General features: G+C 30.4%; 1 protein-coding gene across 5 annotated transcripts in view; it reads left to right on the forward strand.

Moving 5' to 3' along the window:
• LOC130901933 (class A basic helix-loop-helix protein 15-like) overlaps positions 1 to 12,161 on the forward strand; it is a 163,192-nt gene extending 151,031 nt beyond the window's left edge. For all 5 annotated transcript variants that reach the window (XM_057813636.1, XM_057813635.1, XM_057813637.1 and 2 more), the window contains one exon: positions 430 to 12,161. In XM_057813636.1, coding sequence (XP_057669619.1) covers positions 430 to 577 — 148 coding nt within the window. In that variant the 3' untranslated portion in view covers positions 578 to 12,161. The remainder of the gene's footprint in view (positions 1 to 429) is intronic.
• The last annotated feature ends 271 nt before the right edge of the window (positions 12,162 to 12,432 follow it).

Raw genomic sequence — 12,432 nt, forward strand, 5'->3', positions numbered from 1 at the left:
CGCTATTTGATATCAAGTTATCAAACAGTGTGTAATAAAGACATTGTATTTTTCTATCTACTATTTCTGTTGTGTTGGACTTACAATCCGCAATGTTGTTGCCGCAATTGGATACCTTCAAACGTAATCTAATGTTACGATCGACAAACCATTGAGCTTGGTTACACTCATATATACTAGAAAGAAAAATTCAATCAAAACAATGAACAAAAAAGCGAAAATCCTTTTTGGCCAACAAGGTCATGTTTGTATTGGATTTACATATCTGATCCCTCATTTATAGATGTCAAGTTTCGATTTTCATCTAATTTCTATTTATGATAATTTTTTCAATAAATCCAACCCAGATTTCAATAAAAAATTTATTTTATTATTACCCAAAATAAAAAGAGCTTGTTGCAATGTGTATTAAATCTTAATTACTTCCAGATTCGTCCAAGATATGGAAAGCGATGGAGGTGAAATGGATTTAAATAATGGTTTAGATGACACGTCGAGTACGGAGCCTAATAACAACAACATATACCAACAAAATTTAGAGGCCACTTCAGATAATCATATATTGAACAATCGTTAAATGATAGGAAAAAAAATGCGAAAAAACATTCCGGTTGTGGATTTGTCTGATTGAGTGCGATAAATTTATTGCTTTGTTTGAATCAAACTACAATGTTCACCTAAGGTTTAACAAAATCAGTAAGGAGTAAGAAAGCTTAATATTCATCACAGAGAATATTCATGTGCAGAAGGTTTGAATTTGTGAACTACCTTGCAAATTACTGGAAACGTTTTCATTTTATATGTTTATTAATTTCAATACATAACCGTCATTTTAAGGCGTCATCAAATAGTTAATTCCTTCTCAGTAGCTTATAATAGGAGTAGTAAATAATATTTTCAATTTACAATACGATTCATGAAATCAAATTAAAAAACATATATGTGAGACTATTAACGCATTACAAACTGGACTAACACTAAAATTCTGCTCCCAATATTCATGCATAATCATTTAAAGAACACCGGCCTCTTAAACCTCTAAAAGAAACGGCGCTATATGCAAAGACGATTCAAATTGTAGAATAGAATTCTACAAAAAAATGATGAATAAACAGAAATGGAGTAGCTATAAATGCACTCCTTTTTTCTTATGAATCAGTAACAATGAACAGTTGAGATAAAAGAGCAAAACTATATCATTAGTCACTGGATATTAAAGACTTATAATTAATATCCTTAAAAGGATATGTGGTTATTATCAGTTATGATATTATTTGACCTGTATTTATAGATAGAAATTTGACAAGCAAAAAAATTGTTACTAAACTGGCCAAGCTATTTCCCATTGCAATAGATCCCAACGTCACAAATAAAAAATTTTAACAGAAATAAGGCAAAATCTAATGATTTCATGAGGACAACTTATCCAAATTTTATTATCCGTAAAATAAAAATATAAACAGTTTTAGTCCGTGGTTTCCATTCTCTATGGTCAATTTTTAAAGAAGTAGATTTATAAATATATACAATTGTCAACATAAACATATCATTATTATATAAATTACAATACAAAAAGAAAATTGGGGGTGATTACAAGTTTATCTTCAATTACTGAAAGATTTTTGAAGCGAATAGTAGGTTGATGAAAGTTTTTGAAATAGTTCAAATAAGGCCGTTGTAGAGTTTGATATGATAGGTTATCTAAAAAAAATTATCTCGAGTTTTAATGAATATGGTATTAGTGTTGATATATTGAGAACCTCTTTTCCTTTTGAAACAACTTGATGTACACTTCTGTTATCTGGAAAAGCATACACTAGATAAATCAGGGTTACTACTCAATATCCCTGTCATTGTTAGTGAGAGATAATTCAATAATTAAATTGAGTTTAGTTGAGTAAAAGTGTATTTAATGCCTCCTCGGTTAAATTAAATTCAGAAAGCTGCCATTATTACGAAATTGGCAAGAGTGGCAACTTATCAAGGTCTTAATGGGAGGAACGGAGCCAGAATGAAGAAGCGATGTACTTAATATTGGTAAACATGGCAAGTAAATTTACACAGCTAAAAAATTTCAAAAATCTGTCCCAAGACTTCTATGCTATATCAAGGACGTTTCCAAGATGACATTTGAGGTGACATTTTTGTGAAGAGAGTTTTGTTATTCAAATGATGTGATATTTGTTCACTATAGAACAAATATAGAAGAGGATATATTGAAATTTTAGTGGGAACTCTCTTTGCTCCGATCGATCTCTCATCGCAAAAGCCGATTAAAGTTTGTAACTGGTCTAAGTAGATGCATATCTGAGCTTCTCTAATGTACTGAGCATCAAACATCAATTTATAGTGGGACTGGGATACCTTTAAATTCAGAAACCTCGTCAAACAGTTGATCTAGTACTATACTTTAAACGATTTATCAGATTACAGTAGAAAATTTCGAAGAAGCAATCTGATTTGGTCAATAGCACTTTGTATTCCAGCACTGCAACACCAGGTCACATACATCTTGGATAAATTGCTAAAAATTGATTAAACCTAGTTGTAGAGAAGAATATTTCCACCGACTATATTATTTGTGTGGTTTTCACAAAGCTATCTGACGGAAAAAAGTGGACGTCAAAATTTCTGTCGCCAATATTTTTGCCATTATATTGCCATTATAGATATTCGACACATATAATTACGAAACTGACGGAAAAACAACAAAATTTCAAGGACAACAATAACATACATGTACTTAAATATTATAGATTTTCAGTAAACATAAATTCTACCCAAATTTTCAATCAAGAATCGAATAATACTTTAAGATTACCCTATATTCGAGTATGCACTTATAACCTGTTACTACCACAATACTGAGAAACTATAAAAGATAATTGTCATACATAAAAAAAGTAATTTGTTCATAGTTTTACAGAAATAACAAAAATAATATTTAATCTATAACGATTATAGTAATTGCATTTAATTATTACCGAATGACGTATTACAAAACTGCCAAATAATAGCGTCAAACTATGGAGATATCTAAAAACCAAATACATTAGCAAATAAATGTGCAAAAATATTTTCATAGCTACTTATCACAGAAAACTACAGAAATGTCAAATAATATATACAACTTTCATCCAAAAAGCTTTGAAACCAAATGTTATTCTATATCATATATTCTAATAAAAGAAAGCGAATGAAGAATTAAATTTTTCTCTCTGTTGGTTTCACGTAACCCTGAAGATAAGAATTGGTGACGAAGTTTTTTCCCAGCAGGAGTTTGAATTTTTACATAAATGAAACTTTATATATCTTATTATATATTTATTAATTATTAATGGGTACTAAGTAATTTTAAAATACAGATACTACTGATTTAGTAAACTGAATGCATAATTCTTTACAAATAAGATTAACAAAAACAGGTATCCTAGAAATTAGCTTAAATCACTTCAAATTACCGATTTCGGCGTATTAATTAAAGAATTATCCTACTGCATCAAGATTTATGAACAGCAATTGAATTAATTTAGATCTACAATATTAAAATCTTGAAATTGAATCCTTAAAGTGAAATATCAATGAGGACAGTGCAAGATTTAAATATTTCTTATAAGCAAATTATTATAAGATCGTAATTAACAAATCAGCTTTTACAATATAGAATCTAATACTTACTGGAACACAGCATTCACAAAAAAAAAGTTCTTTGTTAAATATTTTTCGTGGTGTACATAGAATCATTAATCCGCTTAAGTCCAGATATGAAAAACGTCTTTTATAAAGATGAAGAGTCTATATTTTATCAAAAGATTAGAATATTATTTTCCCTTAGAGACGATTAAAGGACCACAATTATAACAGGGAATAATCGTCGACAGAAAAGTCTCAAACTTTCCAATTATTATTTAATACTGCATCTGTCCAGATTAATATCTTTGAAAAACTTAATAATTTATAAGTAACGTGGTCGTCGTATTTAAACAATCAGTGCTGGATAAATTAAATATTTTTTTTCTTCCATAATAGGTCTACGCCTGTGCCTTCTTTGATTTCTTTCCTCATCCTGGTTCTAGATTAATAGTCCACCTCTTTCTGGTCGACCTCTACTCCATCTTCCAACAGGAGATTTATCTATTGCTATTTTTACCAGTTTATCGTCTCTCATTAGACTTGGAAGTTGGTTCCATTGTTTTCTACGTTGTGATACCCATTCGTTAATATTATATACGGTCTAATTCTCGGTCTAATAGTATTTTTCCCGATATTCGCTTTAGAACACGTTCTGATAACATCCCACGACCTTATTTGCTCTAGCTACTTGTCCTCTTACCTCGACTTTTACGTCCCCATAACTGGTTATGTCAATTCCAAGGTACATGTGTCTCATTCTCTTGTAGTATTTGACCTTCTACCTCTAATTTGCATCTAATGGGTTCTTTTAATACTCTCATGCATATGGTTCTTTCAGTCGAGGTAGTCATATTATACTATTTTCCTGTGAGATTAATTATATTTAATAATCTTCCGAGTCATCGGCATAGCACAAGATTTTGTTTTCTCTGTCACACATTAAGTAACATTTGCCTACCCGCCCCTTTTTTATGATTTTATCCATTATATTTAATAACTTGAGGCTAATCGAGTCTCCTTTTCTGATACCGCTATTGACTGGTATGGGTTTTGTTTGTTCACCATTAATGCGAGCCTGAACTTGCTTTTCTGAGTATATGTTTTTGATGGAATGGATAATATTGATAGGTGGGCTTCTGTTGTACAATAGATTAATAACATATTCCACTAATGAGATCAAATGCTTTTGTGAAGGCAATGAAACATAAGTTTGTTATATTCTACGGATTTCTCAATTCAGTTGTCGTAAGATGAATACTGTATCTACACAGAATCTTCCTGATCTGAATCCTTGCTGTTCGTCTTCTAGTGTTGTGATCGAGTCAATTTTGTTAGTGATAATTTTTGGAACAAGTTTCAATGTTGTATTTAGCAAATTTATTCCCCTGTAGATAACCGAATCTTCTTTATCTCCTTTTTAGATATGAGTATAATTGTAGTAGTTCGCCATCTCTGATATTTTACAATGTAGAATTTTTTGGGTAAGATTTGTGAGTTCATATGTGAGATATTGGCAACGGTACTTAAGTAGTTCATTATGGAGTCCATCCTGTCCCGGAAATTTTTTTTGGTCGTCAAGGCTTAGTAGACTTGGTTTTCTTAGTATTACCTTCTTTAAACATCTCTGTTAGATAGTCTATTCATTTTTCTTCTAATATTTGTTTTTATACTTAAAGTTAAGTTATTTCATTCCGTTTTTGTTTAATCACTGTCCATAGTGGTTTTTGGATTATTTTGAATTATTTCGAATAATCAATTTGTATATGTTGTAAGCTTTTGGTGTTTGTTACTTTCTATCATCTATTCTAATACAATCAATTTCGAATACCTTCGTGGAAATTAGTTAACAAATATTGCTCATAACTAACTCAAACCAATATAAATAATGCAACTATTTGCTCATTACTAATTATTTTTACATAATTATAGAATTATTCCTTAGAGGAAAACGTCAATTTTGATTTAATCAGTTTTTATTGAATCATATACAATTTAGCATATTTATAGAATAGAAACAACTATGTCAATTCTGTCATGTTACAGAATGTACTTAATCGAATATCTTGTATTTTAATATGATTCGAACATCTGCACAAGCTTTCTTACGGTACGTTTAAAGCAATTGTGATTATTATGCTTCCATGTGTTAGTGTCAAATAGTTTTTGTACATAAGTAGTTCAAATTTCCATGTGTGTACACTAAGTGATACTAAAAATACTAAAGAACCTTGAACCACTTTATCAGATTATTCCTCTTCCAAATTCAACAAAAGACCTCTGAAGTTCATATGAAAAGCCCTATTATGCAAAAACATACGAATACATATGGTAACCGTACATGGTTATCTGGGAGTGATTCCACATTTAGGTAACTAAACGTACGAAAATTTAGTACCGTACACATAGTGGCAGCTCAAGACTTTTTGTTTTTGTTAAAAAATCCTCTTTTAAGAAGACGATTACGCCTTAGAAGAAGAATAAATGTAACTAATTTATCCCAAGTTTTCCCAGGATTGGACTATTTCTACAAACACGTGACCAGTGTGCGAGAAGCTTTATAGTTTCACACAAGAAAACCAAAACATTCATACGAATACATCTCTGGATTTAACTGTTATCGCCGAGTTTTTTTTATATCTTCTATCAATCAACGACTTAAAACGAATGTTTGAAGTTATAATTTCAATTAAGAAAACGAGGTTATAGTAAAAGAATTTACGAGATAGTTTGTTGAGGTATTTGGGTAAATATTAACTCAAAATTATAGTTTCATGAAATACTGAGCAGAAAATCTGTCGACATAGATTTATTAAATTTATTAAATGATTACAGCTCTTATATAAAGAAAATCAAAAGAATCCTTTACTATATGTACTTCATAGCTGAGAGTCGAATTCTTTCATAACTTATTCATATTGAATGCTGATTTTATTTCTTTTCTCTACTCTCTTATCCTTTTATGGGTACATAGATTTATGATTATTTTAATATTCACACGTACTTTATTAAAAACTGGAACTTTTGACTATAATATCACCTTTTACTAGCATCGTTGAAATGCTTATAGCAAAGCTTTCATAAAGTCACTTCTATAGCGTCCGCCGTTGAAGCTTGCATTCTACATGAACCAATTATATCTAATGCCTTCAGGGGATCGTAACAAATAGGAAGAGCAAATAAATTTTGTGTTCTTTGAGCACATGATATTATTCATATGTTGATTGTTTTGTTTTCCTCTTGGCAACATTCGGAGTGGTTGGAGAAGAATGGACCAAACAACAAACTATAAATAATGTAAATCAATTCATATATTTTCATATAATTTTCATTTTATTTCAGGTAAAACAAAATATCATATACAAACATTTGTTGTTCTTTGAATAAATTATCAAAAATGTATCCATTGGCCTTCAAAAATTTTCTGCGTCTTCAAAAAGAGCGCCTGCTTCTAACCTCTGCCTTGTTGAATATCGGCTGTAGTAATTCGAAAACTTCGAATTAGTGCGCATCATACATGCATAAAAAATGATCTATAGTTATAAGATCTAAATCTTGGATTCAAATTAATAGGACCATCCCAGTTAATAGGACCATTCCAACCAATACAACGCCTTGGAAAAAACAAACCTGACGAGCAAATATAGGTGTAGAAGCACCAACATGTCAAGAGTACATTTGTATTCTATTGTTTATAGGAACAAACTGTAGTAGTTCTTTTAATTTCTTTAATAGAAAATGGAACTACTGGTATCTTGTGAAATTAACGAAACGATTTGAAGAGCTTGTCACAGCAACTAGCGCTCTGTGTGGGTGGAGTTATTAAAAGAACACTACTATTAACACAATTTTAAGATATGAATTTTGAGTAATGACTTTGAAACAAATAAGAGTCGAATAAAATTATATGATTTTTTACATGTTATTTTCAAATTCTTAAGTATATGATACTATCTTATAGTTTAATCTTTTTCTTCCCACTTGCCAAATATATACAAATAATATATCAAAGCATTTTAGATTATATTTATAAATATATGATGGGTTCGATATTCTATAAATGGAGAACAAACGGTGGGTGGTTATTAAGACCAAACGTGGGTGACATAAGGAACGTCTAATATTCTGCCTTTGTGAATTTACTGATCTAATTCGTATTATTTGAATGAATATTTCAAAGCATAATATAGAATATCACCGATATGATGTGGCCGATAAGAAATAGAATAAGAACAGTAGATTTGGATTAGAACTACAGAACAACTAAATAATATTGTAATAATATAGTCACAAAACGAATTTTATTTATTATTTTGTACTATATTTTGTACGTACCATTAGACATATAAGTAGTATGGACAGTTTCTATAAGTGAAAGCTGTTCCGACAAAGGAAGACAGAATGAAAACGATTTCTTTATCCTCTGAGGCTTCAGCTCGATTCTACGCATTCTCAAGCATGCATCGATTTAGGAAAATGATATTTCGCCGGTAGGGTGCGCTACTTTTTAAGGAGTACTCGTTTGCTATTGACAGCTCCAAAATAAATATTTGTAGAAACATGCAATTGAATAAAAGGAAATTTTTGAAACCTCGGACATTTTTCTTTCACACTTTTGGACACTTTTGGATACACCGAGATGGTTCTTCTCACCTCTACCCTCCATAGTGTATATAAATAATGTGAAATATCAAATACCATTCCAACCCCTTGCATCTATACTTCGTGCTTCCATTCTTCTAGTTACTTAATTTTAAACCAATGACAAAAAAATATAACTCCAGAATCTTCTTTTTCTTTAAATGAACAATGAAAATGAAAAAATCAGTAATTTTGAAACATACATTTTTCCCGCCTCATGTCTAAATTTTTAAGCGATATTCATTGGTACATGTATAACAAAATCAGTTAATGTTTTTTGAAAATAACTGTCAAATCGTCTTAATAAATGACAATTGACCAAACGTAATTTAGAATTAAACATTTTTATTTATTTAATTTCTATTGATATTTTTGAGAAAATACAGTGGAAAAGAATCTGCCTAATTAATGCGTACTTAAAAGGCATGTCGAATAATATTTGTTTATATTAAACCCAAATATTTGTACGTATAAAACAAACTATAATAATTGAGGTTCTTTGATAAGTTTAGTACCATGGAAACAATGTACATCTTCTTCGCTTAAAATTTATTTATTAAATAATAATCTATTCCTAAAATTTATTTTTATATTAGCTTATAAGTGATAAGATGTTATAAACGGTTATAAAGAGATTATATATTATACATGTTTTCATATAAAGTTTAATATATAAAACTAATTGTTAAGTAAACTTATTGTGGACAAGTTACCGTATTGAGGAGTATTAGATACTCTTTTCATGTATGCTCAAAGTAAAGAAAACAAACAATGATTGAAAGTGGTAAGAAAATGTTGCGTTATTAAGACTGTACCTACATTAGTATTATAACATCACTAAAATGTAGAAACTCTGTAAATTGTATATACCCTAATGTATATGTCTATGAACTGGCTGATTCGCTACAATCTATATTTTTAATTATTTTACATGTTCAGTGGTTCATTACGGTACATTTTTATATAAAAACCAACCATTTACTACTATCAAATAAATATAATTCATATATATTCTCTCAAATTGTTCATCATATTTCTTTAGTTTAAACTCCAAATTATAAAATGTGAAATAGAAAACATCTTATTGGTACAAAAAAACAACTAAATTTTTTACCACCCCCATTTCGTGATTGTTAACTAAATTGAAAAATCGTCTTAAGCCTTTTTGGAATATTTTTTTAAGCCTGCTTCAAAGGACTTTCCTTATTCTTCTTGTATAATATCCATTATCGGACATATCACCTGTGTTTTACTTCTATTTACCATAAATATAAGGGACAGTTTAATGTCGGACCAGAACGTTCATGTGTAGAAGCTTTGCCTGCATTATACTGTCGGTAGTTGGCTAGTCCGGACACGGACACCTAAACCGGGCCGCCTCAGTAAAGGCCAGGACACACCTATCATGCATCCTTCCGATCTGGCTACGATCATACAGAAGGGCGAGTATCTCGGAAATGATACTAGAATTTGAACAGCGTAGCTCACACCTCCCCGATCCCACTCTCACACGACTCGAATCATGCATCCGATCGTGAAGTCTATTCGTTTAACTGCTGCAGGAGGCCTGTCGGTTGAAATCTGTAATAATATTGCCATCGTGAGTGAATCGCAGTTACTGAAATTTTTGAACTTTTTGCGCCCAGAACCTTTCGCGACTTTAATTGAATCGATATGTAGAGATAGACTAGAGTAGCAAATGTAACGAGCTCGAGCTGGAAATCAGAAAGAACTCGGAAGCCTATATCAGACCGGAGTCGGATCGAAGTGGTTTATGACAAGTCTTAGAAGACAAACCATCATCCTACTATACTTTGTATATTGATTAGTCTTGTCAACTGTATTTTTGACTTTATAAACTTTACAGAAACAAAAATGAAAACTGAGCGTATTATAAAAATCATTTTGGCAGTGTAATACTATATGAGATCGTTCAGTTGTTTCCAATTGAAAGTTATCAAATCTACTTCAAACCTACTACCGATTGGGATAAAATTATATGAACTTCATCCAACGATATTATTGTATCTTCTCAAAACTAAGAAAAACTGCTAAATAATGATGATTTCCTCCCAATGTACTATAGAGTTCCTTTTAGAATCTGTATAAGTATTTATCCATTTGACTCTATTGTTTCTTTTTATGTCGTAAATTTCAACTTGACGGTCGTGAATCACTTCTTTTTTCCTTTCTTCTTCTTCTTCGTCCTTATTTTTTCATATGCTGTCAACTGTTTAACTTATGTTTTAGATAAAAAAAACTCTCTATTTATTACCAGGTATTAAATGAAGGTTACTTGTATGCATCTCCCATTACATTTTAAGTTTAAGGCTCCGTTCAATGGAGGATTTTCCATAATTAAATTATCTTTCCCTATAATGTTAATCACCAAATTATCAATCTTATTCAATTTACACTCCATACCTTCTTCAGTACCGGCCTCAATTTTTTTTTGCAGTTAATGATGATGAATGATGATTTACCAGACGAACGCTATCCATATTGACTACCCCACCACTAATTCATTTGTGAAGGTTTTGAGCGGTTGCGTACACGAGACCGACTCTATATTGAGGCACTTATTCTGAACTGGATGTTTAAGAATGGATTTCTTTCACAAACGGATGCCAAAATAGGCGAAATACATGTTTTTCGACCCATATAGGTTTTTCCGTTTTCTGTCAATGTGTATTCGCCACACACATGTGAAATCATCTCGGAATGATCTACACAGCTGCGGCTACTTGTGGGTGACATTGTTTTGGTTCAATTTTTTTCATACTATATGGAACGACGTGTAAAAAAATGATAATCCAACTTCAGTTGCGAAAACAATAAAATAGTAGGGGATTTAAAATGCAGACGATTTATTGAGATAACCAACCAAGAATGTCTAAATAAAAAGTTTAAGAAACTAAAATACTAAGTCAACTGGGTCTAATCGTCACAAGCAATTCCAAGAATATAATGAGTAGTTTAGAGCATGGGATTGAGTACATCGGGTTAAGGGTTAACCTAATAATAATAATGAAAGGAAATCATTATTTTGGCCGTTGAAGATATATTCCTCTATTTTTGACTAGTATCATAACTAAAGTCAACTAACTTGTAAATCTTTCGGTAATTTTACCATCCACGTATTTTATTTAAAATCAGTTGCAGAATTACCGCGGAAAAATTTTCTAGAAAAACTATTGGATATATAAATTTGTTTGTACCAATTAAGATGTTACATAAAAATTACCAATGACTTTCAGATAATGAATGAACAAGTGCAAAAGTTTTCAGTATTATCTTATCCTGATTTTGTATAATTCATCTATAAGTAGAAAAACATGTCCTATATTGAAAAGTTAATTAAATGATACCAATAATTGAAAATATGGTTGTAATGTTATATTTAAAACACAGAATAAAGAAACAAGGAAAATTAATTAGATATTTTTTATGTATACATAGTTTATCTTCAACACTGAAACAAGAATATAATTGATTTAGGCTACAAAAGGTGTCAATTTCATATATAATAGTCCAGATAAACTGTGGCACATACGGTTTTTTATATAAAAATGTTCTAAATATTTAAAATCAAAGTATAAATACAGATGTACAGTATTTTCTGATCTTTGGTAACATTATAAATCAATATAACTCGACCACACAAATTAAATGAAGATATATCAGTCGTTTTTTGGGAAATATAAGTTCCAAAACGCAAATTGTGATAGTAGTAAACTTGCACAAGTTTTTTAGTTTATAAAATATTTTATATATATTTTATGACGTATATGTATAAACGATTGTGTATTCTTGTAACAGAAATTTATCGAAAAGATTTAAATTGTAAGTTCTATCAAAATATATATATAGAAAATAAGAAGCATATTAAACTCAAGTGTTTCATTTCTTCCCAGTTTGAATTATCCACAAGAATAAATATGAAAGTAGAACTATGAAGTGATGCTTTCAAAGTTGTTACGAGACTAAAGTCGCTACCTCATTAAAAAGTATTATCAAATAGAGATATTCGGATTGGTCCGTAGGATCGTTTTTGGTACGATTCCCCTCGATGGTAGAAGGCAGAACTAATCTATTTTCGGGGTTAATTTAAATTTACAACAACGAATATTCACTGTATTCTATGTTATCCATTTTCATCCA

The sequence above is a fragment of the Diorhabda carinulata genome, chromosome X (assembly GCF_026250575.1).
Source record: "Diorhabda carinulata isolate Delta chromosome X, icDioCari1.1, whole genome shotgun sequence".
Lineage (NCBI taxonomy): Eukaryota > Metazoa > Arthropoda > Insecta > Coleoptera > Chrysomelidae > Diorhabda > Diorhabda carinulata.